The 27,981-nt window shown below is 38.2% G+C and overlaps 1 protein-coding gene across 2 annotated transcripts in view; it reads right to left on the bottom strand.

Annotated features, from left to right (window-relative positions):
* Positions 1-27,981, bottom strand: part of PLCB1 (phospholipase C beta 1) — a 638,677-nt gene that overhangs the window by 395,347 nt on the left and 215,349 nt on the right. For both annotated transcript variants that reach the window (XM_072943830.1, XM_072943831.1), the window contains exon 3: positions 25,728-25,796. In XM_072943830.1, the coding sequence (XP_072799931.1) occupies positions 25,728-25,796 (69 nt within the window). The remainder of the gene's footprint in view (positions 1-25,727; positions 25,797-27,981) is intronic.

Here is a 27,981-nt window from a genome sequence, read left to right on the forward strand (position 1 = left end):
TAAAAGGATCTTCTGTAAAGGCTTAGATCATTTTAACTACAGAAACGAAACACAGGGTGTCTGAATTTGTACCCGAGACAATCTGTGGACCAGAAGGGTCTTTATCCTTTTAAAGAGTGAATAAAGACTAAAAAGATAACTTCATGATGAACTGGGAGCCGCTAGGTTGTACTTCTTATAGAGAGACCTCTATGTGTCTTCACTGTTCTATTTGAGTAGCTCAGTCCAGTAGAACTATACTGTCAGCTATGTGTGGCCTTTCATATTTTCTGGAAACCACATTTTTTTTAAAAGGTTAGAAGAAATAAGGTAAAATTAAACAATATATTTCATTTCAACCCAACATATTAAAAATACTATTTCAACGTATTATTAATATAAGAAGCTACTACTGAAATACTTTACATTCCTTCTTATTCACACTAAGTCTTCAAGATTCATTGGGTATTTGACACACACAGCACCTCCAGTTTGGACCAGCTTCACTGGAAACACGGCTGGCGGCTGCCATATTGGATGGTGTGGTTTTAGATGATGTGATCAGCGATCTATTTTAATGTATTAAATTCCTTTGGCTACAGTAACAAATCACCACACACTTAATGGCTTACAACAACGGAAATTTATTCTCTCATAGTACTAGAGGCTGAAAGTTCAAAGATGTCAACAGGGTGGTGCATCCCCTGAAGGCTCCAGGGGAGATTCTGTCTCTTCCAGCTTCTGGTGGTTCCAAGCAATCCTTGGTTTGTGGCTGCATCACCCTAATCTCTGTCTCTGTTTTCATATTCCCCCCTCCTCTTCTACCTATATCAAATCTCCTCTGTGTGTCTCTTACAATGACTCTTCTCTCTGGACTTAGGACCCAAGTACATAATCCAGGTTGATCTTCATCTCAAGATACGTAATGATATCTGCAAAGACCCCTTTTCCAAATAAGATCACATTCATAGCTTCTGTGATTTAGGACATGGACAGATCTTTATTTGCATCTCAGCTAGTTTAGTTGGGACCATGTGGTGAGTAGATGTGGGTGTGATCTCTCCCCATCAATCTATAACCCACTAAAATGCTACCTGTTTTTGAATATTTTAAATTTCAAAGCTCAAATGTGGAAAATACTGAAAATTAGATTTATTTCACAAAAAAATCTACTGTACTTTGGATTCTAGAGGGTTTATTCACACAGAACATGAAAGATGGATATCAGTAGTGAAATGAGATGGTTATTAGCAATAGAAAAATAGTTATTATTACTATTCCTAGACATATATGGTTCTCAGGTGTACTGAACAGGTTGCACTATGTGTGTGGCACAGGCAGAAAGGCTGATGAGTGTGAGAGGAAGTAATTTGTCTCAGCCACCTTGCTGGGTCGTGGCAGAGCTAGAAATACACTCTAACACAGTTGATTTTTTTACAGTGTGATTTCAGCTACTTAGATAAAAATGCTTATATGCTTTGAGGGGTAAAGCCTTCCAAAATTAAGAATCATTATACTGAGCGTGTGTTGCCATCTACGACCTACAGATTTACACTACGGACACTTGTCTTTAAAGCTAAACACTATAATGTGTCTAAGCATCCTCTTAAAAATATAAGAAAATTTGGTAAGGGAAGTTTAATATTTATGTCATTGTAATATTTTTTAAATAAAATTTTCTTCACAACTTATACAAGTATTGAATCTTTATGCTCTACCCCTAAAACTCATATAATGTTCTATGTCAATTACACCTCAACAAAAATAATAAATTTCCAATTTGGAACATTTTTACCACAACTTTCTTAGATTTCTATTAGCAGATTTACAAAACTATTGCAAAGATAGTAGCAGGAATTCTACTGCACCCCACATTCAGTGTTCCCAGTGGTTACTGTCTTCCAAGTATTATGATACATTTGTTACAACTCAAGAACCAATATTGATAGATTACTTTGAACTGATGTCCATAATTCAGTAACATTTCCTTACTTTTTGCCTAATTATTTTCTGTCCCAGGGTCCCATCCAGGATACTACACAATGTTTAGTGTTTAGGATCCTCTATACTGTGACTGTTTCTTAGACTTTCCTTGTTTTTGATGAGCTTCACAGTTTAGAGAAGTACTGTTCAGGTATTTTGTAAAATATCCTTTAATTTGTGATTGATTGATGATTTTCTCAGGACCAGACTGGAATTATCAGTTTTAAGGAGAAAGACCAGAAACTAAAGTGACACCTTTATGACATTAGATCAAGGTTACATACTATCAACCTGACACGGCTGCTATGTTGACCTTGAGCACCTGACTGAGGCAGCGGTCGGCAGGTTTCCCCACTGTAAAGTTACTCTTTTCTCCCCCGTCCATACTGTTCTCTTTGGAAGGCAGCCACAATGTGAAGTCCACACTTAAGAGTCCGGAGGTATGCTCCACCCTACTGAGGGGGCATCATCTGCTTAAATCATTTGGATTCTTCCGTATGGGAGGACTATCTAGGATTGTCTATTATCTCCTATTTAAACATTTTATTCAATGACTTAATTATATCTGTGTGGATTCATGGATGTTTCCTTTATACTCTGGGTTGTAAACCAATATTATGTGATTTATTCTGACGCATGACCATTGGGAGTTCCTTCAGTTGGTGTTGGTGTTTCTTTGATATAGCCTCATTTGTGTGTTTTTTGAGTACTTCCTTACTTTCTGGAACTACAAATGGTCCAGGCTTATCACGTAAATTCCCTGTCACAGCCCCAGAATCAGCCATTTCTCCAAGGAGTCCTGGTTCTTTTTCATTGGAGAATGGTCTTAGAAATCAACGTCTGGGCACTGGGTGTGCTTATTGCTCATGGAGATTGGGGTGGGGAGGCGTTGTTGATCCTAGGTTCTGTGAGTGGTAAGAGCTTGAGAATAAACACACACACACACACACAAAATAGCCTGTGTCTGTACACATATCTGTAATCATTTCCCTATTAATCCAGCCATATCTATAGTAAGCTAAACATGGGCTCACACTGATGTCTCATTCTAGCATCACTTGACTCATTCTAGCTTTCACCTCTTGGTTATCCGTCACAATTAAAATATCAGGAGGCTATGGACTGAAAGTTAAGATGACCTTCTTAGAGCTATTAGAGGCTCAGAAATAGAATCCTGATTCTTTACTTAGTTATCAGTCTAATTTTTCCCACTCTGAAACCTCACATCATTTATCCTGCGTTCCCACCACACAGCCCCATATTCCAACAATTCATCAAAGCACCCCCAATAAATGGATTTCAAAACTAAGGAGCAGCCCAGGCAAGCTGACCCCTCACACAGGACAGCTGCAATTCTTACTTTCTCGGGGAATTCATAGTGAAATTGGTACAACTAAAGAACAGAATTTGAGGAGCCCTACTTTTTGTGTTTTATCCATTTTCTGGTGCTTCTTCAGTGAGTTTTCTTTCTGAAAAGACTCTGCTTCGTGGGCTTTTGTGTGGAAGGAATGACCTCTGCCACACTGAAATACTGGACGGCAAATGTCAACCCATCTGACTCAGGAAAATAAATAAGCCCTAGTCTCCATTAACAGGGAGATAAACATAGTAACTCACTTGCTTTTTGTGGCTTCAAAGGCATAAAACTCATCCGGAAATCATCGTGCTGAAAACACTTAATCTAAAGCAGTTTTCCTCTGGATGTATGCATCCTAGTTTATGACCGTGACTATCATTTGAAATATTACCTTATCCCTCTATATTAGCTTAAGTTTAGGCGTGTACCTTAACACAAATAAGATGAATTAATTTATGTTTTCATTTACAAATATTTGAGTTTTCTAAAGGAAGAGAGAAGTGATTTTTCCACCATGGTCCTCACTGATTTACAACTGCACATTTAGGAAATTTAGTTTTTGCAGTTACTTCATCCATACTTTTCCTTCTTAAACAAAGCAATAGAACATATAAGAGTACATAAGCTGAATTTATGGCAACATGAATGGACCTGGAGGGTATTATGCTAATTAAAATAAATCATGACAGAGAAAGGCAAACCCCATATGAATTCAGTTGTATTCAGAATCTAAAAAAAACAGCAACAACAAAACAAAAGCCAAACTCATATTAAAAGTGATCAGATTTGCAGTTACCAGAAGCGGGATGAGGGGGAGGGTGAATAAAATGGGTGAAGGGGGTCAAAAGGTACAAATTTTCAGCTATAAAATAAATAATCATGCAGATGTAGTGGACAGCACAGTGAATAGAGTTAATAACCCTGTACTGCATAACTGAAAGTTGCTAAGAGAGTATCTCTTCAAAGTTCTCATCACAAGAAAAAAATTCTGTGATTACATATGGTGATGATGTTAACTAGATTTATCGTGATGATCATTTCATGATATATACAAATATCAAAGCTGATATAATGTTTATGTCAATTATATCTCAATTTAACAGAAAAGAATAAGGAATGTAAATCTTTAACTCGTGCTAAGTCGCAGGAAGGACTTGACTTGAACCTCCAAATCCTCCATCACACTTACAGGCAGGGATGTGTTGGGAAATGTTAACAAGCAGTTACTAAAAAGAGAAAAAAGAACTCTGATTAGTAGTGTTTGCCCATTTCAGAGGTGTAAATACTCCCATGGCCAATTTCAAGCTACCAACAAGATATCACAGATTCAGGCAGAGAGATACAGCAGTGATTCACTACACAGTGTTTCCACCACTCAGATATATTACAGTGGTAAACAACCTTGAGAGTGGAGATAATAATAAAAATAACTACAAAGTGATGGGTTTTAGTAATATTACCTTTTTTTTTCAATGTAATGAGTTTACTTTTAAATTTATGTAATGTACTAGCTATGTTTAACAATTGGCTCAGTAAGCTAGTAAAAGCCAACTCAAAAATACTAACATTACACAGAAATTTTTGATTACTGGATTGTCCAGGGTTCAGCTGGCTTTGATTTTGGTGGAAGCAATCAAGCTTCCGCAAAAAAAATGGCAGTAAACTGACCACAAAAATGGCCAAAGTTCTCCACCCTCTTTGTATCCACACCATTTTGTAATAGGACTTTGCAGTTCTTTCTATTAAAAAGTAATCTATTACCCCACCCTCCAATCTCAGCTGACCTTGAGACTTGCTTTGAGCTAAAGAATGTGGCATCGTTGATGGGATGCATGTTTGGAGCCCCGACCTCAAGAGGACTTGTATGCACAGAATCTCTCTCTTATTCTTCTGCCCGCTCCTTGAAAATACTCCCAGGCTAGCCTGCTCTTGCACCCTTGCTCCACCATGAGAACAGACCCAAGCTAAAATGATTCCAAGGATGCGGTATGCACGACACACAGAGAGATGTTTTATGATCCTGAATTTTGAAGAGGTTTAGTAGAGCTTAAGAGTAAGACTGATTTCTGCCTCCTGCATTGAGACCTAAATAAAACAGAATAGCCACTTGGACATTCATTGGTAGCAAGTAGAGGATTCCTGACAATATCAGAGGAAATCAGGCAGCAGGCAGGAATTTAGTTGAGAGAGAGAGACTGCTCTTTTTGCGAATCTGGACATACGTATGTGCTTTGGCATGTTGTTTAGATCCCAAACTTTAGTCATAGTCAGAAAGAAGTTCTGCCATTTTTAAATGTTAGAGTCACTTTTCCAGAATATTCTTACTATGTTTTATAGATTCATATTGAATGTATCTTGTGAAAACTAAGACTTGCCTTCTTTAAAACATACCACTAGAAAACACTAATATTTCTTGGGAAGGATCATTAAAAGGACTTTTATATTTTTAAATTTAGAATTTTCAAATCACAGAATGCTACCGTAGCCATCATATTAGACCACCACTGAAGCACGGAATAATGGCTTCATATTTCAAAATGTACCATTCCCTTATTAGTAGTAAAACTGATATAATGGCAAGAAAATACATCACTTATTCTTTTTTAACGTGGTAAGATTTTTGAAGATCATGACTCCTATGATCCCTATGTTATACACCTTTTCTTATCCTGAGGAGTATTCAAAAGGAAAGTGAAGTAAGGGACAAGGGATTTTAATTTATCACAAGGACGATTAGATGGCTTAAGCTTGGAAATAAAGAGTGTGATAGGAAAGAATTTCAAATATCTAAAGGCAAAATCCTTAGAATACTCAAGGTCCCTTCCATGATGGGACCTTTATAGATCTTTACATACAATCTTGCTAGGGCATCTTTCTGGAGAAAGACAAAGTATGTCTCCAGCTGGATACAACACTGAAGAGACTTCATCACCAAGAGAGACAGGTGCTCTGAAGGTCTGGATGTATATAATCAACCTAAGGTATAATAACTGTCATAAAATGTTAATTTCCTGAGGAGTTGGATCATGCTTCTCAGAGGAGTAAAGGGAAAACCAAAGAAGGAAGGGAGCCCAAAATAACCTTGGGAATTGCCCCTTTTATCCCACGTGCTAGGTACTTTTTTAATCTCTTATTTTTAAGTCAGCACCAGGAGATGTGCTTTGCATGGAGAAATACAAACCATGTGACATACAAGGTAAAATTGGGATTGGTTAAAAACCAGTCTCAGGACAGAAGGAACCTAGGAATGCTATGATGCCGTATCTCGATTGTAACATAACAGAAAACCAATGACGGGGTGGCGGGGGGAGGATATAGCTCAGTGGTAGAGCACATACTTAGCATGCACAAGGTCCTGGGTTCAATCCCCAGTTCCTCCATTAAAAATAAATAAATAAACAAATAAATAAACCTAATGAGCCCCCTCCACGCACGAAAAAAGAGGACAACTGGCTTTGTGCCCACAGGTATGCAAATATTTGGCCAAAACTCTGAAACAAAAGCTTAAAATACAGCTTCTAAAAAAAAGAATGAAGTAGATATACATGTAATAATATGGTATAATTTTTGTCACATTTTATTGCATTTAAATAACCTTTGATAGCATATCACCTTTTATATATAATTATATTTATATAATATATAAACAATTTAATTTTTTAATAGGCCAGTATATGCATAGATTTCCTGGGAAATAAAAATAGGAAATAACTATGAATTGTTGCTTCTGGGAAGGAAATAAAAGAAATGAGGGTAGAGAGTAGCCTTTTTAATGATAACCCTTAACACTATTAGAATTTATTTTTTTCGCAGATGCATGAATTACTTTTTTCCAGAAATAAAAACTATTTAAATACATTAAGCCAGACCAATTCCACTGCTACCCAAATGGTTAGTATCATTTGAATTTTCATGTCTCAAAGGTCATAAATGGGAAGAATGGTTATGTCCCTGGTGATCACTGTCAAGAAAAATTCTGACTCAGAGAAGTTATAGGCAGGTCACAGACACTTACTACTCCTGACATTCTTTTAAAAGAAAACTTAGTCAACCTGGGACATTGTTCCAACAGTTAGGAAGCGAAACTGACAGCTCTCACCTTCCTTATATAAAAATCCAATCAGAAAATGTGACATTTTCGCCCACGTAATGTAGCTCAGGCACTTCCCTGTGCCACCACAAGCAGTTGAGAATGTAAAAAAAAAAAAAAAAAGAAAAGAAAAAAAAATTTCAGACGTTATGCAAGATTCTATCCCATAAAATTGATAGACTTAAAAAGCACAGGGCAGATGCAGCATTAATCTGCCCCCATGTGTTTTACGGCTATTTAAAGGGTCTGTCAACATGAATAATGCACAGGAGTTATTTTTACCTAAAATGTGCTCAGAAATTATAGAACGAACAACTCGACAACGGCATAGATTTCTAAAAGTCAAATTTGTAAGACAGACCGAATAACCCCAAATGTGCTCTTCTTATTTCTATTTCCTGGCCCTTGCGGTTGAATTTACAAGATGTCAATGTCAGTAACTTAACTAATAATGATTTTGGTTTTTTGTGCTCTAGGGATTAAAAAAAATAAAATTAAAAAAAATTTTTTTTTAATTAGGAAATGGTATGCCGCAGCTACATAAAATATATAAAACAAACACAAAGTCGTCTTAGGGAAAAATAAGTTTTCCATGAAGGGTTAAGTGGAAAGGAGAGAAAAGTATTGAGGATAAAATTCAGTACACATGATCAGTTGGTAACAAATGAAAACTTCCTATGGTTTGTTGTTATTCTGGGCTAAGAATCCACTTTTCCACTGTAGAACCTGAATTTAAAGTATTACAATACAAGTTAATAGTCAGACTAAAAGATAAAATAGAATATAGTCCAGAAATAGACTCGGGTACTTGTGGAAAGATTATAGATGGAAAGAGCAGTATCCCAACTCACCAGGGCAAATTTAGACTTTTAAATAAATTGTGCAAAAGACAGCCTTTTTGATAAATGGTGTTGGCACTAGTGTATAGCAGTTGATAAAAGATACAATTAGATTTTTAAATGACATTAGAACATTGAGATACTAGATTAGGGCAAAAGATGGACTTAAAAAAATAGTGTTGTAACAAAAGGATGTCAAGTGAAAAAAAGATAAAACTGGATAAAAAGATAAAACCTCATAACATACAACATCAAAAAATCTGAGATTATCCAAGATCTAAATATAAAAAATCATGAAACCATACCAAAAAAAATATGGATGAATTTCTTTATAAACTAGATACGGAAAAAGACTTTCTGTGACTCAGAATCCAAAAGCAATAAATATAAAATTAATAAGTTGACTATATAAAAATACAAAGAAAACTTAAATAACAAAAAACACCATAAGCAAATTCAAAAGGCAAAAGATAAACTAGGAGAACATTTTTGTAGCTCTATGATAGGTGAAGAGGTACTTCTACTAAAGAATTGTAAAAAAAAAAGAAAAAAAAAACTAAGGAGGCCAAAAAAACAAATACCAGGTAGAAAAATGCAAAATACATGAATAGAAATTCATAGAAAAATATATATAGCTCTTAAACATATGAAAATCTGCTTAATTTTAAGCATAGTAAGAGAAATGCAAGTTAAAACTGTATTAATAGTACTTCTTACCAAGCTGACAAAAATTTAAAACTTGAAAATATACTTTGTGTTAAGACTGGGAGTGACGGGCAAAGATCATCTTATGCATTGCAGGGGGGAGTTAAAAATTATAAAAACAAAACAAAACAAGCAAAAAACCTATGAAGGAGAAGTTACCAAAATAAACAACCCCAGGAATTTTCCCTGAAGTTCTGTACATGTACATCAAGGCAATAGAATGCTGCATTTTGTGTAAGAAAGAGAAGGACATTTTATACACAGTTTTTGGAAAAAAATGTCATCTCAGATCTCTGGGAAAAGATGAGCTTTTTATTAAATAAAAGGGGACTGGATAGCTGTGTGTGTGTTTCCTTAATTTTGCAACTATAAACATGGGAAGTGAAAACTCAAAGCAATGGGGTGAAAGGAATATAAACAGGAATAAGCCTCCTCTGAGTACCACGCATGTGTGATCTTGAATTTTGAACCATGTAAATATTTTACATGGTTCAAAATGTAAGTTTAACAAAAGGATGCAAAAAAGTAATCTCTAAAATTAAATATAACCATAAATAAATGTACCTAACTATATAGCAAACAAATTAGTATAACTCTACAGAAAATAATTAATCTGAATAAATTTGGAGCCTATATCCTTAGGTAGAAATATTCTAAAATATAAAGAGAACATCAAAGAAATGCTGATTTTTCTCTAGTAGGTTTGTTACTACTGGCACTATTATTTTCATTATGGAATTATTTTGTGTAGACTGTCACACAGACATACACATATGAAAGCGGTAAGGAACCATAAATGCCACAATGAGAAGAAGAAATATATACATGAAAGGAGGGAAAATGAGGAAGAACTCTATGATAATAGATTAAATCAGATGTTATTTGAACAAAGTAATTCCATTGCTAGGACTACAGCAATTTAAGGAAATAACAACAAAGAAGAAAAATGCAAAATGAAGACAGATAATCAGTTTAGAGTTACTCATAATAAAAATAAAATGGAAATTATGTAACTATTCAACAGTAAATGGATGGTAAATTTTTCATTTGATTTCAATGGATTCAGTCACAGAAGTGATATATATGAGAAAAATATTTAGTACCATGGCCGTACTTAAGATGTCATGTTAAATAAAAGAACTTTAATATATCATATATGCAAATGCATAGATATTTCTTTTGGAAGTTATCTTTTGGAAAGTAAACACTTAACTGGGTTTTTCTTTTGCATATTTGGAATTATTCAAGCTTTAAGGCAATTTATTTAATTATTTTTTTAAAGAAAATTTTTGTAGTCACTTCCACATTGCTAAAATTAAAGACAGAATCCCTTTCCATCATTCTCCCCAACTTGTTCTTAAACTATGCTTTATGCAAGCACCCATTACTGGTGACTGAGCCTTTATTAAGGCAATAATTCAGGACTGGCCCCTAAAATAATTGTCTTTTCTCTTCTCAGTCACAGAGCCAAAAGGATTTATTTAGATCCAGAGCAGCATAATTCTAGTGTTCCAATGTAGTGCTAGAATTAATAGTGCATGAAATTTTTGCCACATGCAATTAATACCAACCGAAGCTATTAAAGCAACATGTTTCATCATGATTAAAGGAAATATTTTGAATGGACTTGGATCCAACACTGCCTGAATTTCTGCCCTTGAGTTAACAAGGCCACATCTTATTAACGGTGGCAAAGATACCACCAACAGAGTCAGATGACCCTCCTGAACTTCCTGCTCCTCCCTGCGTCCAAAGCTATATGGTTTTAGATACATGATTTGTCATCTAGTATCTTGTTGACAGTGAAACTGGGTCAACTTACAAAGGCAAGGCATGGTTCATCCCAACTTACTTTTCCCTTACAACTCCATAGTTTCTCAATTTGTAATTTTGAATTGAGTGTGACTCTTGGTAAATTAAAAGCAGAACATTTAAAATTGAGATTAAAAAAACTTGATGAATTTCTTGTTTCTTGAAACATTTCTAAGAATCTTTGCTTAAAGAATTTAAAATAATGTAGCACAGTTAAGTATTAGGGGAAAATATTTACAGAGCAGAGAATCAATCTATAGGACTTCCTGTAATTTATGAGTAATAATTTACTTTGCTTTTTCTAATGGAAAAAAAAAGGGCTCTATTCATATCTCTACAGTATTTCAAATGCTCTGCAGTGGCCTTCAAATAGATTATTTGACTAAGAACTATTAACTGGTACCATGAAATTTTGAGCAGCTAGCCATAAAATTAAATACCCAGTCTAGTTTGCTATTATTCACACAGTTTATTCCTTAACATACTTCCCAAAATTTCTATCAACCACTAATTCATGAAACTCAATCTTTTAAAAACATTTTGATATTCTAAGAGTTGCTCTTTTTCAATATTGCACACTGATAATTTGTTTGAAAGCATTATTGACTTTAAAATGTGTAAACAAAAGTTTACTTTCATTTTTCAACTATTCCACATTCTTAGGTATACATGTGTGGGACAAAACTAACGAGAGTCCTTAAATTAATTTTAATTAGATTTTCACCTGGCATCTGTATTTGTAAGTAAAAATATGTAGGCAATGCCTTCTAAAGAGTCTTTAATCTTCAAATAAAACTGCATAAGTGGAAATTGATTAATATAGAAACATGTTTTCAAAGTCCTCAACAAATAATAAATCTCTCTCATTAATTCCTATTTTAGACAGCAGGGATTTACCTATGGCAAAAATAATCAAATCAATAGTTAATTTCTCAGAACACTCTATATGCCCCAAACCATGACAGTCCTTTATTAACTCTTATTAAATTCACCCTAAGGAACTGTAAGGATGAAGGCAAATGTAGTTCATACACAGATACAAAAATGACATGCAATTTCAGCTATAACCAGTGAAATTTAATTTTTAATTACCATTTGCAAAAAGAAAAGTTATGTTTGATAATTTTTGACCAGATATTACAAATCCTGAAAAAGTCTAGAAATGAAATGTTTAATTTAAACATCAAATATTTGAAAAATGAAGAGCGAGCAAAGTTTTTTTTTTAAAAAAATGTTGTTCAAGTTAAAATTAAAAGTGCAAACTGCCAGAGAGTGAGAAGTCTACATAATATACATGGCAAATGGAACTATCTAAAGGAAAAAATGAGACCATGGCTGATCTAGCAAAACGTCTAATTTGTCAAATAATGACTCTGACTTCCAATGTATTAAACGCATGTACCAATGACCTTTAGTTTTAGGGGGTAATAGTAGCTGCCACTTACAGAGCACCGACTGTGAAACTTACATTATGGCCTTTCATCCTCACAACGACCCTGAGAAATGGGACTGTGAACGTCAGTTTATGGCTGAGGAAAGCAAGATATGGAGAAATTAAGGACTGACTGTGGCCTTAAAGATAAATAACACTGGCCGGGCCTCTGAACCACTGCTGTGCCTTCAGTGTGAGATTACGGAGCGAAAGCCTCACTTTCAGAACACTAACTCACGTGACCAGAGAAGATCAAACTTCTCTGTGTGGGGGCCCACACACACAACATCTCTAAGGGAACCAGGAAGACACCACGGTTTCAAAAATTATTGCTCCTCAAGTAATTCTTACCTACTTTCAATTTAACCTCAATTCAAGCTTTGACTTCAGATCCTTCCAAAAATCCAAGTGGTATCAATTTTACATAAGGGCTAAGATGTAAAAAGCTGTAGGAAATGGATCTCCAGGAAGAATTATCAAGACATTGGGAATCCCACCCCAGCAGTGCACCATGCATTATAAATCCTAAACTACACCCCAGATACTGCGGAAATAAATGCAGTTCTTGTGCTTTGAGTGATATGCTGGTAACACTGATCATCTTAAGCCAAGTTCTACATTAGTCAAGTTCTACTTTAAAAAAAAAAGAATGGGATAATGCTAATAAAGTTTAAAATTAAAAAACAATACATGATACAATACAAGATAAAATTCACCTGTATATCTTCAAGGGATTTCTTTTTAACCTAAAAAAAGATCTCCTGGTTTAGATCACCCAAGAATTTGGCCTTTAAACATCTCTAATTAGGTATCTGAGTTATTGTAGGAATAAGCACCGGTCCCAGTATGGAAGGTGAGTCACTTCATCAGAACTGACTATAGAAACATTCACCAAAGCTAACTCAGTAAACACTAGTTCTGTGAGATGCCCTTGACAAAGAGATCCACTGTCGGAGGGAAAAAAAACAAAAAGAAAAAGAAAGGAAAATGACCCCAAACCATGTCCAACACATCAAAGGCTCTGAGAAGTCCTGTAATAAAGACAGCCAACATCTATGAAAATTATTTGATACTTTTATCTCATAACAACCATTAGTATTCCAAGGAACTGACTTGGAGAAATTATGAAACTTATTTGACCCTTTTATCTCATAACAACTGTTAGTATTCCAAGGAACTGACTTGGAGAAATCCTAAGCTATTTTTTTTTAAGTTTTTTTCTGTCCCTGTGAGAAAATAAAGTGAATCACCTTCACATAGTTAACATCCATGAATAGCCAACAGTGATCAATCAGCAAGTTCTCCTTCCAGCCCCACTGATCCTACCTGAAATCTATAATGCTTGGATGCAAATTACAGCATCAAGAAACATCTGGATGCTGAAACACCAAACGACATGGGGAAAACATGTTGGTGTGTGAGACTGGAAGGTGAATTTTCTGACCTGTTAGAATCACTGATTCTGTTTTGCAGTTAAACAACACCTGTTCTGCTTAATTAGTTGTTATTCCATCTCCTATAAATCTGTATGGATATTAGTTTTAGTCGACTTAGAAAATTATATTTCTGCCATTAACAAAGATCTGTCAAGTAGCAAATATTTCACTATGTTATTCTGACTTTTAAATATCACATTTTTACATAAATTAATGCTATTTCTTCAGGTACTTGAAATTTCACATTTTGGACAGTCAAGAATGTGAACTGTGTTCACATTCAGGAAGGAGAAAAAAGGAAAAGAAAAAAAAAACTATGGTGAAAATACTTTCACCCCTGAAAATCCCTACTGTGTGTCAGGTATCACTTCCCACGTCTGCAATGTGGGAGTTCATGCTTTTGCGGTCAACGGAAGGAACTAAAGAATTTTCAGCCATCTTCCAGCCGAGGATAATAAAAAGGAATTCCCAGTACATGGTCTTAAATTCCTTCCACTCTACCAAGCCGCCTCACAAATTAATATTAGTAGATCATGCACTGTGGCTAGCAAAGCCATTTCAGGTATAGGCGTCATTTAATTCTCACAATGATCCCATGGTAGACATTAATATTACTTTCACTCCCCAAACCTTTTCTCCTCTTACATCATGAGTCAAATTACATCCTAGTTTTGTCCCGGTTGGACCACATGTCAAATTATATGACAAATTACTTTAGAACCTGATCTCCAGCAAGAAGGTAGTTCGTGTAATATATATGCTCAATCACGCATCAGACCCACCCTGAGTGCTAAGAAGGATAAAGCAAAATTGAACCCAAGGCAGGAAGGCAGTTAAGCCACCACAAGTGAGCTCCGGGAGTCGGACATTAGGATGAGCATTTTGTTCCTACCCGTAATTCAGCTCACTTTTCCAGCTGACAGCCTTCCCACATTCCCACAGAGAAAACGAGACACATTCCTGGGATCTCTAAGCTAATACATGCACTGGGGTTTGAATCTGGGTCTCTCTGACTCCAACTTTGTTCTTCGATTTCAAAAAGTGCTTCCGCTTTTCCTTCAATGGCTTCATAGTGCAGAAAAAAGATACCAGCACATTCTTAACTGTTCCTAACTGGAAATAAATGGCTCTGAAATTATTCTGAGTGTGGTAAAAATGTATTTAACTCTTTGCAAATCTAGGCAGTTTTTTACCTAAGAATTGTAAGTCTTTAGTGCAACAGGTTGCTGGGATGGTCCACTGGGGACGGGTGTTTGGCTGCAAAGGTAAATATGCTTCGAGTTCATTTTTCTACAGTTAATAAATAAAAATAGATTTTCACTGGTAGGTTTAAGTAGAGCTGCAAAAGGATAAATCTCTCATGTGGAGTAACTCATGGTAGTATCTGGAGTTCTAGTGTAAGTAGGTAAATTATGCAATTCTAACTTGCTTTGGTCTGCTACAAGACGTCGCAGAAGCATCAGCCATACATTTATTTACCCACTACAAGTCAGTAAGGATGACCACTAAGGGTATTTAACACACACAGTGGACAGGAGAGTTGTGTTGAGTGCTTTACATGCATTTTATCATTGAGCCCTTACGGCAACCAGATAAGATAAACATGGAGATTATCTCCATATTATGGAAATAACTCAGATAGGGCAACTGCATGTCAGAGATAAAGAATAACTTCCTGGGTTATATAGTTAGTAATTGGCTTTGAGGCTTGGCCATCTGACCCCAAAGCTTGCACAGGTAGTGAGCCACGACACTGTATTAGGCACTTAATGATGTGCAAAGACCCGTGCTGGGTGCCTCAGGGAGAGAAGGATGCGTGTGAACGTGCAGATGATATGAAACAGCACCGTCCACAATGAAGGCCCTCTGTGAAAGCAGTCATGTCTATTTCCAACATGATTCCCACTACACACTTCTATCCCCTTTGACAGTTGTATTGATTTTAAAGGGAAAAAATCAATGTATCCATATAAGATCTATGAATAATCCTTTGTAATGGAGTGAGGAAATACTGCTACGGGCTGAAGTGTGCTCCCTTCCCCCCACACTCCCCACGCCTACGTTCATGTGTTGAATCCCTAACTGCGCACTAGAGTGTGACTGCATTTGAGGATAAAGCCTTTAAAGAGGTAATTATATTAAAATGAGGTCACTGGGGTGGGCCCTAAGCCAATCTGACTGGAGTTCCTGTAAGAAGAGGAGATTAGGATCTAGAGGGAGGACCCTGTGTAGACAGAGGGGAAAGACGGCCATGTGTACAAGCCAAAGAGAGAGGCTTACGAAGAAACCAAGGCTGCCAACAGCTGACCTCACACTCCTCACCTCCAGAATTAGGGGAAAAGAAATTAATGTTGTTTAAGCCACTCAGCGTTTTGGTACTTTCTTATGGCAGCTAGAGACACTTGCACAGACACCAGGCACACCTGTCCTTGTGGTAAGTCTAGCTGGGCAAGATGAAGGAAGACTAGACTGAAAAGCAGTCTTTTGACAAGGGAATGTCGTAGGAAAGTTCCTAGTACCTTACTGCATCAAGTCCTTATTTCAAAAGAGAAACATCTATTTGAGATGGTAGGTATTCTTTTTACTTAGAGTAATGGTAATTCATAGACTTGGTGAAACCCAGGAATCCCTGGGAGATTTAAAGAAAATATTGATGCTTGAGCCCCACATCAGACATTTGGATTTCATTGATCTGGGAGTGGCCTGGCCATGGAGCTTTTAAACACTCCCCAAGTGCTTCTCATTTCTCTATATTAGAACCAAACTTTGATAACCCTGGCTTGGGGAGCGGTTCACTGTGCAGAGTTAACTGAAGAAATGAATATCAGACATATCCACAAGGTGGCGTATTATTGCATCTGAAAGAACTAAAAATCGAGAAATGTTTCTAAAACGCAACTAGGGACCATTGCACATAGAACAGATTGGCTATGCAGGAAGTCACACCAGATAGGAGCAAGTCTTCTGGAAGGACCTGAGGTCTAGCTAACTCACGGTACTAGTCCTGTCTTCAGCGAGGGGGTCCTCTCTGGCCACAGTGACGATGCTCTTAACTGCCATGTCTTTCACCCTCTGTGACAGAACGGTGGCCACCCCCTCCCTCTCCCTAATTCTTCAGGGGCCCTTTGAACTCTTTGGCAGTAGATACTAAGAGAGATGCTAGCGATTCTTAATAAAAAAAATCTTTAGTCAGTCACACACATGTTCACTTTACTGTATTTTACACATGGATGTATATATGGAGATATATATATATATACACACACACACACTGAATAACGCAGGCATTGCTCAAATGCTCAAATTTAGTTGTTATTAAGACACATACCAACCCCTTCTCAAATTTGGGAATTTATACCAACACCCCAGAAGAGATTTAGCCTTTCTGTGATTGCTTATTTAAAGAAAGTAGAAAGCTTTTAACCATTTGAGAAGATACTCCATACTTTAATGGTAGCTTTAAAACTCTTCCCTTGTTCACTACTGAATGGCCAGGAGGTTGAGGGGTGGGTGGAAAAGACAAAAGAGTTTTAAAGGCAAATATCTACCAAGGGAACCTCTCCTTACCCCTCTCAGCATCCTGATATTTCTGCTACCAAGTCTCTGACTAGTTATATAAAGGTTTTCGTTTCCAAGGAAACCACTGACATCTATGGAATTTAATGAACATGAGAAAGGAACTATGCCATATAATTTACATCTGGAGATAATGTGACTGGCTGTCAAAACCATTACACACACATTGATAATTCTGTGAATTTTTAGCCCTACTTATCTCCATTTTGTAAAGATGTAAATAAACATATTTATGGAAACAAAATGACAAAAAAAAACCCTCAAAAATTAAAAAAACCCTAAACAGCTAATGCACCATGTCAAGTACATTAAGAAATAGTTGGAACCAAGATTATGGGCCAAAGGTAAATCTCCTTAGCAATTGAGTGAAAAAGAGAGAAATCTTTATTTTGTTATATAAAGGGGTTTCTTATCCTTTCCAAAACCTCAAATATCTACATCAAATTTTACGACTGCGGCTTCACACAATGGTGAAATCTGTACAAAGTCAGGGAAATAGCTTAGAATCATCAAAAGGGGACAATAAATAAAGCACTCATTTCAACTTCCAGGCCTCATGGATGATTCATTGGAACTACTGTTGTGTAACATCCAAATAACAGCTCATTATGAGATTTACCCATTGACATCCAGAATCTATAATGAGCTATTTAAGATTTGACAACCCTTAAATAAGTAGTCTATTTTGAATATTAGCAGGGAATGCTGGTGATACAGGAAAACATTTAAAGTGTATAGAAAATGGTATCTTCAGTAAAATTACAAGTCTGCAAAAGTGAAAAAAAAAGTCTCAAAGGAAATTCCACCATTCTCCCCAAATGACGATTCTGTCCTTCTTGAAATACTTTTTTTTTAATTTTTTTTTTTTTTTTGTGGGGAAGGAGGTAATTAAGTTTATTTATTTTTAGGGGAGGTACTGGGGATTGAACCCAGGACCTCATGCATGCTAAGCATGCTCTCTACCACTTGAGCTAGACTCTCTCCTCTGGAATACTTTTTTAAGCATCCAGGATATGCTCTCTTCTGATTCTCCTCCCTCCTCAGTGGCTGTTCCTACTCAGTTTCTTTTTTCTTTTCCTTTTTTTTGTTTATTCTGGTAAAATTGATCATTTGCATGACTGTCAAGTGTTACAGTTTAGTGACATTAAGTAAATTTACTTTGTTAAGTTGTGCCATGTTACCACCATTCATTTCCAGAACTTTCATCTTCTCGAACTGAAACTGTATTCATTAAATACTAACTCCTCATTGCCCCTCCCCTCAGCACCTGGAAACTGCCATTCTCCTTTTGGCTCTATTCTAGGGGCCTCAAAGAGGTGGGATCACACACTATTTTGTCCTTTTGTGTCTGGCTTTCTTCATTATCACACTTTCTTCATGGTTTATTCACGTCATAGCCCATGTTCAAATTTCACTCCTTTTTAAGGCTGAATACTATTCCATTGAATGTAATAGTACATTCTGTATATCCCTTCATCAACTGATGGACATTTGGGATGTCTCTACCTTTTGGCTATTGTGAGTAATGCTACCAAGGACATTGGTGCCCAACTTATCTTTGAAGTCCCTGCTTTCTATTCTTTGGGGGAATAAACCAGTCTCAGTCTCTTTTACTGGTTCCTCCTCATTCCCTCCAAGTCTAAATGCTGGAGGGTTCAGGATTTAGACCCCAGACCTTCCGTTTATACCTGCATTCCTTAGGAGACCTCATTTGGCTTTGAGCTTTAAATAATCAATAACTCCACGGCCAACAGTTCCCCTGACCTCCAGATCTGTACGTCCAAATATGATATCAGGTAGAAAGAAGTCTAACCGGCATCTCACACTTTAAATATCCAAAAGCCAAAAGGAATTTTTCTGTTTACATATGCTTCTTCCTTCTCATTTCCGGACATGGCAACTCACTTCTCCCACTTTCCCAGCTCAAAATGCTAAGAGTCGTTCTTGAATCCCTTTTTCTCCTCGTACCTCACACCCAATGCACTGACAAGCCCTGTGGTTCCCCCTTTAAAACATAATCAGATTCTGAGTTTTTCTACATGTTTTGGTCAAACTCATCAACACTGCCCAGGATGTTTCCAACAGCCATTTAGTTGGTCTCGCTGCTCCCTCCTCTGTCCTCTATGGTCTACTCTCAACGCTGTGCCCAGGAATGCTCTAAAAAGTGAGCCCAGACCTTTGTCACTCGGCTGCTCAGAACATTCAGATCCCTTCTCCTGTCTCTCAGAGGAAAAGCCAGAAATCATGAGCACAGCCTACGAAGCCCAAATGTGGTCCCCAGCCACCTCTCTGACTTCTACCTTTCTGTCCTGCACTCCACCGCAGCCACCCTGGCCTCCTGGCTGGTCCTCAAATATATCAAGCTTATTCCTACCTCAGGGCCTTTGCTCTTGCTGTGTCTGCTGCCTGGAATGCTTCTCCTTCCCTCAATTCTTATACGACCTAATCTTGTCAAGAGAGTGTACTCCACTACGGCTTGACAAAACAGCAAGCGTCTCTATCATTCACGGTCTATGGTCTCCTGTCCTGCAAGATTTGTCTTGGTGGGACTTCTCTGTCATCTATGTCCCCCATCAGAGGGGTGCTGGGGGGAGCCTGCTCACAGGGCTAACGACTGTGGGACACATTGCTCCCCAGCTCTCAGTGATGTCAGGGTGTGTGTGGTTTGAAACCCACCAGGTTGAGGACATTCACCCCAAAGAAACCAGGAAACACAACAAAAGAATTGCCTTCCTTCCTTCCTCTCTCTCTCCTTTCTTCTTCTTCTTTTTTTTTTTTTTTTGAAAGCCAGTTTACTACCACCACCTGTTCCCACTCCTAAAAAGACTGTTACATGAGAGCAGAGTTGTTTGTCTTTTTTATTTGTTGCTGTTTTCCCAGTGCTCAGAACAGTGCCTACCTGGCAGAAATAGGCACTCAACGTCCATTTGTCAAATCAATAATGAATCTTAAAAGCCATCATTTTTCTATAAGGATTAGGAAAACAAAACCTGACCAGTTTTTTTTTAATTTAGTTTTACTCTAATCTACCTTACGTGACTGTGGTGATGTTACATACAGGTTTCCTCCACCACCCAAAAGTAGAAGGTTCCTGTGAAACTTCTCATAAGCCGAAATGGCATGAAGCGAAGAAGCAATTACCTTAGGACACATCTCACTAAGGGATGCACAAAACACATCGAGATAAAGCACAGATGCTCACAGACATGGTGCAGAGCTCTGGCGGCTGGAGGCTGAGAGGCTGAGGACAGTTCCCGGGGAGGGTGCCTGGCAGCTCCCGTCTCGAGACGCAGGGTGCGCCCAGCCTCTGTGAGGGGTCTGCTGCAAACAGGTGCTGAACGTTATTTTTGCTTTTTGCCTTTTATCATAAAACTGAAAATCCTCTTCAGATTTTGTTGCATTTAGCTAAAACAGGTATGAGCGTAGGTCTTAACGTAAAAACAAAGTGGTATAAAGCGAATTTTCGAAAAGCGGGGGATACTGGTACCACCTAGAATTTGACTGTAACCCAGATATTTACAACGTATCTGTCCTCAAAGTAACATCACACATCTGAAATACACTACCCTTTACTGATAGAAGGAACTGGCTAATAGTTAAGCAAGAGAGGTTGTTTTCTTTGCACAAAACACAATTTGAAAGTACAACCAGAGAAATATTGTTCAGTGATATTGTTGTATGCATTTGGAGAGCTGAATATGGTTACTTAGCACATAGTCTTCTTGTACTAAAACCTGGGAGGGCCTCTGGAACTGTGGACTTGCTCCCCCTGGAGTCCAAAGCAATTCTCGAAATGCTTTCAAAAAGCCACACGCAAAATTCCACAGACCTCTTTGTTACTTTCTTTTCTTTTTGTTGGCATAACACCTTACCTTGGTTAGAATGTGCCCTGACTGTTTTCTTTTATTTTGTTTTGTTTTGTTTTAAGTTCATCTGGTTTGCTATGACCAAGGTAATAAGTTTTAGGATACATAAACTTGCTGGACATGAGTTTTATAATCTGTAAGATGGAGTGCCTTGGCTTGATGAACTTCCCTTAAAAGTTGAAATCAAGAGTTTACAGAGCTTAACACAGCTCAAATCAGGTGTTCTCCCCACACCCATTTCATAGATGAGGAAATAGAAGCACAGACAGAAAGAAGACCTTCCTTAAGCTCGTTAATAGCAGACCAGGCACCCAAACCCCCATCTCCACTTTTCTAGTCCCATATAATTCTCAGTACTCCCAAGGATGGAATACTTCCTGAGAATTCTGAAGATAAATATTAAAAATAATTATCTTTTACACAGCATTTCTGAAACCTTTCTGATATAGCCCATGGTAAAAAAAAAAACAAAACAAAACAAAACAAAAAAACACATCTTACGTTGTGTTCCAGAACATACACTCACATATGTGAAAAAAGTTTCACAAAACAGCTTGCTCTGGATAAGACACTGATATTTTTCACGCTAGTCAGGCCTCTTTCATCTTGTTAATCCTGCACCACGAACAGGTCAGGATCCACAGTGATAAACAGTTTTTTTTTTACAGCACAGATCTGTTTGAAATGAAGATCCAGAAAGTAGGAGCATACAGCACAGACAAGATGTATATAACACAGCATCTTGCTCTTTCCATGTGCCTCATGAATGAGGGAGGGAGGAAGAAAGGAAATATAAATACATTTAGATCTCAAAGGATCAGATTTTTTTTTATCCTAGTTTTTACACTTGGATAAAGACCTCCCAATTTCTCTCCAGTGAGAAATTTCAAAACTGTTAACTTGAACAAAAGCTACATACAGAAAAGTGGATGTGAAATTGTAGGCATTGCATTGGAAATCGACATTGAAAATTCATTAACAGGGCAACACATAGAAGCGCTTCTATTGCCTATAAATGTTACTTCAAATCACAGCAGGCAGGGAAACCAGCTCATCTTCACCTTAGATCGTGAGTTTTTATGAGGTGCTGTGAAAAACAGAAATAATCTGAACACACAGATAAATATTTGCGGGGTGCCTGGGTATCTTGATAAATCGGATCTGCTCCACACATGTCTGCTCTTCCTTTACGGTGTCTAAATCCCTGCAGGAAGACTTCCACCCGATCTGTCTTCACGTTCCGTCGCCTTCTTGTCCTAAGTTCCCAAGCTTTTTCTCATTCCGTCCTGGTCCCTTTGCACTTTGTCATCCTCCACTCTCGGTCCTGCTGTTTCTGTTCTAGCCAATACAATGCTCCCCTCCCCTTCCCTTATATCTCATTCTCCTCTTCCGGGCCGTACACCTCTTTCTAGGAGATGGTTATGCTGCGTTCATTCTGGAATACTCTGGAGGAAACTAGAATCTCTTTTGGTCCCTGCCACACAGAGCTGCTACAATGTGGGAGATCTGGAGCTGCCGGGGATGTGAGGCAGAGACAGTCACCCCAGGGACCCTGAGGATGGAAAAGGAATCCCTTCTGCCACCTTGGAAGCCAGTTTGGTGAGAGGAAGAGGCACCTATTCCCTGGGGACATTTTTTTTTTGAGCGGCTGAATGAGACTTCACCCAAAACTCAGAAATCCCACTGACTCCTTTAACACATTTCAATCATTTTAAGTAAATTATCTTTTTATTTATCCAGTTCAAGCTGGAATTTTCTTTTGCAACTTAAAGCTTCTTAAATTGGTATTAATATTTACTTTCTTCTTGCCTGTCAATCCATGAAGCCCCTTCCAGCCAAGCCCCTGCTCCAACCTCTCTTGAGAACAGAAACTTCTCCAAATTGGGTAAAATGAACCTGACTTCCCACAGATCTGACATGAAATTTTAATAATAATAAACACAAAAATAATGATAATGCCAACAACAGTGGCTACCATTTAGCGAGTGCTTCTTATACAGCCGTGGTAAGTTAAGGCAGTGGTGTTCAAATTCTGTGGCAAATTTACTTGTCAAAACCCCTATGTCCACAGCACACAGAGATCAATTAGATTCTTGTACCACTAGAGTCTCTGGGAGTAGAAAGCAAGGATCAGCATTTTGTAAAGCTCTCCAGGAATTCTATTGTGAATGAAAAACAGTGCAAACCACATCAGTAAACAAAGGATGCTGAAGCCATCAGACACTGCTGCCACCACCCCCCACAGTGAAGTCAAGGTGCAGACAAGCCAGCAGCCGAGCCTCTGCAGCCACCCTCAGTGGCGCCCTCTGGGGGGAGACTCAGAATGTGAAAGGACAGGACAGGACACTGGCCCTAGACAGATAGGTCCTTGTCCAAGGGGTGATTTCAATCAGCCCAGATATTTGCTCCTTCCCATCCACAGGAAAGTGCTTCATTCTTTAACTCGAGATGCCTGGTTTTCTTTGACAGTAATCTTTCCTGTTCTGACTCCCTGGTCTTTGTTGTAAGACTCCGGTATGTCCTGGCTCCTCCCCTACCTCTTTGGAGCAGCCCCTCAGAGCGATCTGGGAGGCTGTCATCCTGGGCTAGAAGGGGCTCAAATCCTCAGAAATGTCCACCGAATAAAACATACCTCCCAGCTTTTAGACTGTGCATTGATTTCAGTCGACACTATGAACACTTAAATTTGGGAACTCTTCTGCTAAAGCTTTGCCAATGAACTGTACAATTAACCCTTACAGCAATGGTATGGAGTAGTTGTTCATTTGTTGTTGTTGTTATCATCATCATCACCATGACTATTGAGTTAAAGAGGAAGAAGTCTTAGTGTCAGGAAGTTCACACAGGTAACATGCAACAGAACCTGACTTTGAAAATAATAAAGGAGATTGAGGTTCTTGGATGCCGGCAGGGAACAGGAAGTAAAGAAAGCCAAGAACATGGAGAATCCACGGAGAAAGCGAACTTTGGTGGAAAAAAATCAGTAAAAGCCAGAGTACTCTGAGTGTTGAAATCCATCCTCCAAAGAAGCATTTGAGGATCTCATAGCGTTTGAGTGATCTCATAGATCAGCTGAGCAGAGAACACACCCTGGTTCTGCTCATTTCCCATCATTCAACAGATATTTATCAAACCGTGTTCATAAATGAAACACTTAGCAGATAAGCAGGCAGTAGACTGCAGGAAAGGAGTCGTGACAGAGGAACTGACCTGGACTCCTGAAGCCAGGAGACAAAGACGGTCTGATAGCCTGTGAGCAGTTGTCTTTAACCAGTATTGACAATGCAACTTCACGTTAGACCAGTAAACTTGCATTAAAAGACAAATTTTATAGCTGTTATCCATACAATTGTTAGAACTAACAGGCTTACACGAAACTTGGCTGCAATGTGGTTGGGAGGAGAAAAAAAAAATCCTTTTCTACCCTGAAAGTTGAACACCTTTGAATCATCAACAAAGCACTCATGATGATACGCTTGATACAAAATTGAAGGACCAAACTATTGAAATTCCACTGAATTACCAAGAAATGAATGTAAATAACGGACGGTTTTCAAGTGAGACCCTTCTTGAAACCTTCTTGAAAATAATTCTGATTTTCCTTTCTTTTCATTTTCCAAATTTCCCTGTAGATCGTTTAACCCTTTCAGCAATAAAAGTAGCATTTGGGTGTTTGCCCTGTGACAAAGTTTGCCGGCCACTATTGCACTCTCAGGTATCTGAAGAATAATCAGGCCAGGTGACTTCTTTCTTCCTGTATCTCCACAGTAACAGATCATTTCTGATATCAAAGAAAGCGTTTTGACTTTTAAGGAATAAACAGAAGTTGCAGGTAGATATGCAAATAGAAAATCTAGTTTTATATCAATTATGGAAGGAGGCTCCTGTACTTCCTTATTTGCCAATAGTTTCTCTGTGCTACCAAAAAAGTCTTTAAAGTACTAAAATTTAAATACAATGAAGCATAGTTTCCCACCATGATGGCACGTCAACATATCTTGCTACTATATGTTACCAAGTATTCTAAATTTTAAAAATGTATGTATGTACTTCATTCAACCTTTTAAAATGATCTTCAAAAACTAATTAGACTTCAAACACTGCTTTGAATATTTCTTTGGTAAGTTCTTCCAACCCAAGCGAATTGACAGTCCACGTAACTGAACCCAAAGTTGGCTGGTGTTCCCTGGGAATATTTGCAGAAAGAAGATTTGACACCCTCTGGCTTCATGGATGGAATGATTCCAATCCCAAAGCATTTGAACTAAAGGGTCTTGTTTATCTAAAAGGTTAGTCCTTGTATGCTTATGAGGCTTAAGGAATTTTTCAAATACTATCAAGCACATTTTAACTATTTAAAATTACCAAGTAAAGTTGGCATTGTTATTTTCTTTATCAAACAAAAAAAAAATAAGCTTAGAGGGACGAAGCAAACCCTGTGTCCAACTGCCTTTATATTTGTTCATTATTTCCATCTTTTAACAAAACAGAAGTGTTTGGGGTATACCGGTTTCTGGAAGGACTGGCTGTTTCATTGTGTTTTACAACATCTACAACAGAGAAATTTTTTAACTGGGGCAACTAATTGAGACGATGGCACAGCTCAGTAATCAAGGCAGCATCTGGTGTGTGCACAATGCCCCACTTCCTACCTTGGGAGCCTTGGCGTGTTTCCCACATCTGGCATCTTTGACAAGGCTGAGGTCTAACAGCTCCGTCTCCTGGAAGGCAAACATGCGAAACCGTTAAGCATCCACACAGATCTCTTCTCTTTGCTTTCCATCATTGACATCCCTTGAAAAAAAATACTATTATCTTGAGACTTGCCTGAAGAAACTGCTCTGTGGTTGGGATAATTTTTCTTTTACATGCACTGCTTATCAATTGAGTTGAAATGGAAACAAAAAGATAGCTAACAGCTAATTCTCAGTTTAATGTTTTATAATATATATAAAACATTTTGAAAGTATAGCATGTGTGGTTTGGGACCCCAGTCTATCCTACAGACCATTCCTAAGTCAGGATGAATCAGGCCTTCCTGTTGCCGTGTTGAAAAATAATCCTGAGAGTCACTCTGAGTGTAGGCGAGGATATGTGAGGGGGGTGGAGCTTGGGGGGAGAGGGGAAGAAGACACTCCTGTCAGCTCACAGCACAGTCAGCTCACCTGGCCCAGGTAAAGAGATGCATCTGCCTCCCCTAATCCTACCCCTAGACTTTTACATACATACTTTATGCCTTAATCTTTTCATTTATTCATGATATATTATTGAATGCTTATAACAGGCAGGTTCCTCTAGGGTACCAGACACATATGGCAGCTTCTCTGGATGAACTTACCAGCAAACAGGGGAGTGAAGAAATATGCATAAGACAAGGGAGGGTGTGTTCATGCCAGTTGTAAAGTTAGCTACAGATGACTGGATAAAGAAGTCGTAGTATATATATATATATACTATATACATATACACTGGAATATTACTCGGCCATAAAAAAGAATAACATAACACCACCTACAACAACATGGATGGGCCTGGAGATTGTCCTATTAAGTGAAGTAAGCCAGAAAGAGACAGAAAAAGACCATATGATAACACTTCTATGTGGAATCTAAAAAGAAAAACAAAAAAGGACACAAATGATCTTATTTACAAAACAGAGACAGACTCACAGACATAGAAAACAAACTTATGGTTACCAGGTGGGTGGAGGGATAAATTGGGAGTTTGGGATTTGTGGATACTAACTACTACATATAAAATAGATAAACAACAAAGTCCTACTGTACAGCACAGGGAACTATATTCAATACCTTGTAATAGCCTATAATGAAAAAGAGCATGAAAAGAAATGTATGTGTGTGCATATATATGTATAAACAAATCACTATGCTGTACACAAGAAATTAACACAACACTGTGAGTCGACTATACTTAAATTAAAAAAAAAGTTAACTGCTATGGGGGATCAACAGAGAAAAGATAATTTTTTCCCCTAGAGGTTCAGAAAAGAGTCCGTGGAAGATCATGGTGCATGGGTAAGAGACGTAAGGGAGTAGGGGGTTCATCCAGCTGGAGGACACAACATGAGCAAATCTTCAGACAAGAAAGGACCAGAGGTTTGGGCAGAAGCTTGAGGTAGTCATATCCTTACTAAGATGCTCGGAGAAGGAGAACAGTGCATGGGTGGCAGGTGTGGAGGAGAAGGAGGATAAGGACACAGCCTGCAATGAGGGAGGGCGCAAAGAAGGCACAGTGGCTGTAGGGAAGGGGGTTCACATGGGCATGGGAAATACTCAGAACTCCATCGCTGGGGCACACAACATATGAAGAAAAGTCACACAGGATGACACCAGAAAGAAATTTGGGTGACCGAATGGAAACCCTGAGAAATCCAGGTAAGGACATAGAGCCACGAAGTTTGTGACATGCATGTCACCAAATTACACAGTGGACCCTATCACCAGCCAGATGGGACTGTGGTGCAATGAGTCAAGTCATCTTAAAGCGACTCCAGCCATTCAACCTGCTTTCTACAGCCAGTTGGATGCAGGCATCTGAGCCCCTTCTCCCAGCAGGAGGCACTGCATCCCAGTTCAGCCACTCCCCAACCTTCTGGGCAGGAGTGGCTGTAATTTCTCACAGGCCCCAACATCTGCAAGGACTAGCACCCAGGGTTCCCAAAAAATTCCTTCAAACTCCAAATCTTTGGTGAAAAATGGTCTGATTATTTTCCTGAGTCGAAGGTTGATCTCATGATTGCAGGGCTGTCAGGGTCACAGAGGAGATGAAGTCTCTCCAATGGGCTGCAAATCACCCAGCAGGTCTGACCGGACACCGGGCCCCACACCTCTCCATGGGCCAAAGGGAGGACATAAAACAGTACCTTCTCTTCCTTTGTTCCCCCTA

The sequence above is a fragment of the Vicugna pacos genome, chromosome 19, assembly GCF_048564905.1.
Source record: "Vicugna pacos chromosome 19, VicPac4, whole genome shotgun sequence".
Classification (NCBI taxonomy): domain Eukaryota; kingdom Metazoa; phylum Chordata; class Mammalia; order Artiodactyla; family Camelidae; genus Vicugna; species Vicugna pacos.